The 6081-nt window shown below is 44.6% G+C and overlaps 1 protein-coding gene across 1 annotated transcript in view; it reads right to left on the bottom strand.

Annotated features, from left to right (window-relative positions):
• Window positions 1–1697: 1697 nt before the first annotated feature.
• Window positions 1698–6081, bottom strand: part of PIBF1 (progesterone immunomodulatory binding factor 1) — a 234535-nt gene continuing 230151 nt past the window's right edge. Inside the window, exon 18 of the mRNA XM_008055961.1 lies at window positions 1698–1966. Within this exon, the coding sequence (XP_008054152.1) occupies window positions 1916–1966 (51 nt within the window). The 3' untranslated portion in view covers window positions 1698–1915. The remainder of the gene's footprint in view (window positions 1967–6081) is intronic.

Here is a 6081-nt window from a genome sequence, read left to right as displayed (position 1 = left end):
GAGACCTCATCTCTACAATAAATCAAAAAATCAGCCGGGCGTGGTAGTGCACACCTGCAGTTCCAGCTACTTGGAAGGCTGAGGCGGAAGGATCGCCGGAGCCCAGCAGGCGAGGCTGCGGTGGCTGGAGCCACCACTGACTCCAACTCAAAAAAAAAAAAAAAAAAGGGCAGATAATGCTTACTTGGCAGAGCTACAGTGAGGAATAAAGAAAGAAAATAGAAAGCACCTAACCCAGCAACTGGCTGACAGAAATGAGCTTGATCACGGTAGCTATGATTCTTATATTTTGGGCAACATTTCAAAAACCATTTATCTAAAAAAGTTAGGTTTAATTTTGTTTTTATTTATTTTTATTTGAGAAAATGCTGTCGCCAAGACAGGATGGGTTAAGAGTTCAGAAGTAAGAAGACTCACAATCGCCAAGGGATGGAAGCAATCTCAGTGTCCATCAATGACATTGTGGGTGTCAAACCTGGGGGTAATGTGGGGGTGCTACTGGCATCTAGTGGCGACAGCCAGGGATGTTGTGGAATGGCCCACAATGGACTCTGCCTATTTCCACCCCCAGCAAGGACTTAACCAGCCAGAAATGTCAACCATGGTTGAGAAAACCTGATTCATATGTGATATAGGCACGATATATATCCCGGGGGGTGCCACAAATGTATACACATTTTAAGAGATGTTCACCAAGCCGGGTGCGGTGGCTCATGCCTGCAATCCCGGCACATTGGGAGGCCGAGGCTAGAGGATTGTCTGAGTCCAGGGATTCGAGACCAGCCCGGACAATTTGGAGAGACATCATCTCTACCATAAATAAAAAAATTGACTGGGTGTGGTGGTGCACGCCTGTAGTTCCAGCTACTTGGAAGGCCTGAGACCAGCAGGTTGAGGCTGCGGTGGTCATGAGTGTGCCACTGCACTGTAGCCTGGACAACAGACTGAGGCTCCAAATAAAAAAAGAAAAAAAAAAAAAAAAAAAAAAGAAAACCTTTTTTTTCTAACCAGAAATTTGGTCCATACTGCATCAGGACCAGCAACATTATGACTAATGTAGCAACATATTTCTCACCAAAGTTTAACTTCTCCAGTGGAATAAGAGATACTCTGCCAGGTTTCATTGGCTAATGATAGTATGAAATATATATATTAAAACCCCCCACAAATCAGCATATCCACCTACATGGTGTCTGACCCTCCTCCATTGGGCATTTGAAGTGCTTTGGAGCAGACTTAACACATGACTCTTGATTTTTTTTTTTTTGAGTTGGAATCTCTCACTTTGTTGCCCAGACTGAACAATGCAGTGGCACACTCATGGCCACTGCAGCCTCAACCTGCTGGGCTCAGGTGATCCTTCCACCTCAGCCTTCCAAGTAGTTGGAACTACAGGTATGCGCCACCACGCCCAGCTAATTTTTTGGTTTATTATAGAGATGAGGTCTTGCCAAGTTACTTGGGCTGGTCTCGAACTCGTGGGCTCAGGCAATCCTCTCACCTCGGCCTCCCAAAGTGCTGGGATTATGCGTGAGTCACTGTGCCCTGCCGACTTGGTTTTTAAAAATGTAAGGTGTCTTGGTGTCTATGTTACGCTATTTAAATCCAGAACTTAACGTAGTCTAGAAAATACAGTCACCAAAATATTACAAGCCACACATGTGAAATGCAGTGAACATTGTAAAAGCTCCAAAATGTAAACCAGAGTATATTTATTTTGCAAAATAGAAAAACAAAATATACAGTATATGATTGTTTATACTTTATACATTTTCATTATGCTGAGATTTGTTAATTTCACATTAGTTGAAATGAACATCAAATTAGTTGTTTAAAAATGCTGAGAACATGATTAAGATGGTTTCTTTTTCCTTCAGAAGTGAATAAGGATGCAGCAGGTGCTTCTGCCAAAACACTAGGGCTTCATCCTCTGTTTTTTGAACCACTCAGGTGCTTCTTTTTTAGTCTGTTAAAAAGAAAGAAAGAAAAAGAAAATCAAATAAAGTGCTTAAAGAAAGAGAAGAGAGGTGATTCAGAAAACTATATACACTGGGGCTTTTTACATAAACTATAGTCAAGAATTGCTTTTCTGAAGTTAGAAAGGACACCTAAGAGCAAAAGTTTGATCTTTTGTTAGAAATAATCTCCCACCTGGCATTTATGTAGAAAACGCACACATTCGTGCCTTCTGGCTCAAAGCCCGTGTAGTCACAGAAGTGGCTATTTTTTTACATTGATTCTATTTTCTTTCTTTTATTTTTTTTGAGTTGGAGTCTCACTGTCGCCCAGACTGGAGTGCAGTGGCTGCTCCCGGCCACCGCAGCCTTGACCTGCTGGGCTCCGGCGATCCTTCCGTCTCAGCCTTCCAAGTAGACGGAATTGCAGGCGTGCGCTACCACGCCCGGCTAATTTTTGATATATTGTAGAGATGAGGTCTCGCCAAGTTGCACCGGTGGGTCTCGAACCCGTGGGCTCAGGCAATCCACTCACCTCGGCCTCCCAAAGTGCTGGGATTATAGGCTGAGCTACCGAGCTCGGCCTTGATTCTATTTTCAAAATATAACAAAATCAAGGACATAACTTTTTTTAGTTGTCTCATCTCTATAGACATGGATTTCACTCACTCAATAGATACATATTACTAAATCACTATATCCAAATTACTGTGTTTTGGATCTTCTGAACTGCTGGGTATTTACCAGAGTAGTGATTGTGTTCATTGCTCAATCATTTCAGCCTAAAAAGAGCCAGGTTGTACAGTCAGCAGAGGAGTGAACCACTACAGAATACAGCACCCAGAACTCCTTTTGTAGAGCACCGAGTCCAACCAAAACATCCTATTTTATAGTTTTATTTTTTGAGTTGGAGTCTCACTCTTGCCCAGGCTGGAGTGCAGTGGCACGCTCACGGCCACCACAGCCTCAACCTCCTGGGCTCAGGTGATCCTTCCTTCTCAGCCTTCCAAGTAGCTGGAACTATAGGCATGCGCCACCATGCCCGGCTAATTTTTTTTGATTTACTGTAGAGCTGAGGTCTCGCCAAGTTGCCCAGGCTGGTCTCGAACCTGTGGGCTCAGGCAATCTTCTCACCTTGGCCTCCCAAAGTGCTGGGATTATAGGTGTGAGCCACCGTGCCCGGCCGCAGTTTATTCCTTTACCACTTATATCTACTTGAGACTATGAAGAACCATATTTCCAATATGTATGTACACAGGCAACAGGTAAGTATAATAGTTTATCCTCTTATCTTCAAATATTGATTCATGTCATAGATAATGCAGAAAATACTGGAAGTGACACCCATGATGAGTCCCTTTTGACCTTAGCCATGGCCTTGGGCAGTTTCAACGACCACCCAAAGAAGCCAGTAGACTGTCCTCCTCCCTCCCCCACCTGCCAACTGCACACCACACCCTTGACTAGAGCCACACATACTTTTATCTCAACCACAGATGTTAGATTCCTCTTCAGCTTAGATTTCTCGTTCATCTGCTACATTCTAACTACTAGTCCCAAACTTTTGCTGAAATTTTTTTTTTAAAAAGCTCTTTACCTTGCTTCTACCTTGACCTCTCTGCCTTACCTTGAGCTCTCATGGTTTCTGGCTTGATTCCTGCAAGAGCTAACCAATTCTGATTGGCTTTCTCTCCTAGTCTGTTCAGTTGATCCTCCAAGATTCTTTCAAGTTTACTTATTTTCTATTTGGCATCCAGGTGTCATGCTGTCACTCAGGCTGGAATGCAGTGGTGTGATCATGGCTCACCGCAGCCTACAACTCCTGAGCTCGGGTAATCCTCCCACCTTGGCTTCCTGGGTCTACAGGTGCATGTCACCATGCCTAGCTAATTAACAACAATTTTAAAAAATAGAAATGAGGTTTTGGTGTGTTGTCCAGGCTGGTCTTGAACTCCGGGAATCAAGCAGTCCTCCTGCCTTGGCCTTCCAAAGTGCCCGTATTACAGGTGTGAGCCACCACTTCTGGTCCAAGTTTATCTTTCTAAAATGTAAATCTGCATTAAAACACTTTAGTAGGCCATTGTTCTGTTTTTTAAATTTAATTTTTAAATTATTATTTTTTTTTTTTTGAGGTGGAGTCTCACTCTGTCACTCAGAGGGGAGTGCAGTGGCTGCCTCTGGCCACCGCAGCCTCGACCTGCTGGGCTCCGGCGATCCTTCCGCCTCAGCCTTCTGAGTAGCTGGAACTACAGGCGTGTACTACCACGCCCGGCTAGTTTTGATTTATTGTAGAGATGAGGTCTCGCCAAGTTGCCCAGGCAAGTCTCGAAACCGCGAGGTCAGGCAATTCACTCACCTCGGCCTCCCAAAGTGCTGGGATTACAGGCTGAGCCACCGAGCCCAGCCCCAGCGCCCCTTTTCTAATCTAATTATGTACTTGCTTGAAAGATTTCAGAGGCTGTTCCAGAGGTTGACCTTGGAAATAACAGACTATGGAGGCCCCGTGGCAGAATTCTCCATTGTTTTTGTTGTTGTTGTTGTTTTATTTTTTTTGTTCTTTTTTTTGAGTTGGAGTCTCACTTTGTCGCCCAGACTGGAGTGCAATGGCCGCTCCCAGCCACCGCAGCCTCGACCTGCTGGGCTCCGGCGATCCTTCCGCCTCAGCCTTCCAAGTAGCTGGAACTACAGGCGCGTGCTACCACGCCCGGCTGATTTTTGATTTATTGTAGAGTTGAGGTCTTGCCAAGTTGCCCAGGCAGGTCTCGAACCCGCAGGCTCAGGCAATCCACTCACCTCAGCCTCCCAAAGGCGCGGGATTACAGGCTGAGCCACCGAGCCCAGGTTCATGTATGATTTCAATGGCCACAGCAGTCTATGAATTGTACCTTTTGGGGTTGTGTTCATATGTAAATATCACATGCACATTGCAAAATGTTTGTATCATATAAAAAAGGTCAAGCTCTTTTTTTTTCTCTGAGTAGGAGTCTCACTCTGTGGACCAGGCTGGAGTGCAGTGGCACACACATGGCCACTGCAGCCTCAATCTACTGGGCTCAGGCGAGACTTCTACCTCAGCCTTCCAAGTAGCCGGAACTACAGGTATACATCACCACGTTTGGCTAACTTTTAAAATATTTTTGTAGAGAAAAGGTCTTGCCAAGTTGCCCAGACTGGTCTCAAACCTCTGGGCTAAGCAATCCTCTCGCTTCCGCCTCCCAAAGTGCTGGGATTACTGGCATGAGCCACCACACCTGGCCAAAAAAGGTCAAGCACTTATTTCTCCTTTTCCTCTATATCACAGCTCTGTTACCCCATCACTGCCCAGTTAGCAGTAGTGTTGTGTGCTGTTGTGTGTATGTTCCTTATATTTTCCATGCATACATAAACCCGCATCCAACTATCCATCCACCCACCCACTCATCCATCCATCACCAAATTTAATATCAGAGAAAAGCACCAATAGCAAATTCAGCCAAAGGATCTGGAATTAAGTTAGAAATGTTTTCATTTCAGCTATAATGCCATAGATTAAAAAAATGATTAGATCTATTTCAAACATTTGCATTATAAATCTTATTAACAAGTTCAGAGAAAATACAAACAAGTATTGTTACGGAAAATTGAAGATATTCAAAAGAATAACTAAAGACTGTGATGCCTGAAGAGAATCATAGCATGGCAGAATAAAAGGAGTTCAGAACTTATTTAAAATATCTCCCACCTAATGTTACAGATAAGAACATACTGAGAGCATTTATTTTTTTATTTTTTTTTGAGTTGGAGTTTCACTCTGTCGCCCAGACTGGAGCTCAGTGGCCGCTCCCGGTCACTACAGCCTCAACCTGCTGGGCTCTGGCGATCCTTCCGCCTCAGCCTTCCAAGTAGCTAGAACTACAGGCATGCGCTACCACACGCGGCTAATTTTTGATTTATTGTACAGATGAGGTCTCGTCAAGTTGCCCAGGCAGGTCTCGAACCTGTGGGCTCAGGCAATCCACTCACCTCGGCTTCCCAAAGTGCTGGGATTACAGGCTGGGTCACCGAGCCTGGCCTAATTTTGTTTCTGTTTTTGTTTTTGTTTTGAGTTGGAGTCTCACTCTGTCACCCAGACTGGAGTGCAGTGGCC

Source organism: Carlito syrichta, unplaced genomic scaffold, assembly GCF_000164805.1.
Source record: "Carlito syrichta isolate Samal-C Ts95f unplaced genomic scaffold, Tarsius_syrichta-2.0.1 Scaffold302053, whole genome shotgun sequence".
Lineage (NCBI taxonomy): Eukaryota > Metazoa > Chordata > Mammalia > Primates > Tarsiidae > Carlito > Carlito syrichta.
This window is presented reverse-complemented; position numbering and strand designations above follow the sequence as displayed.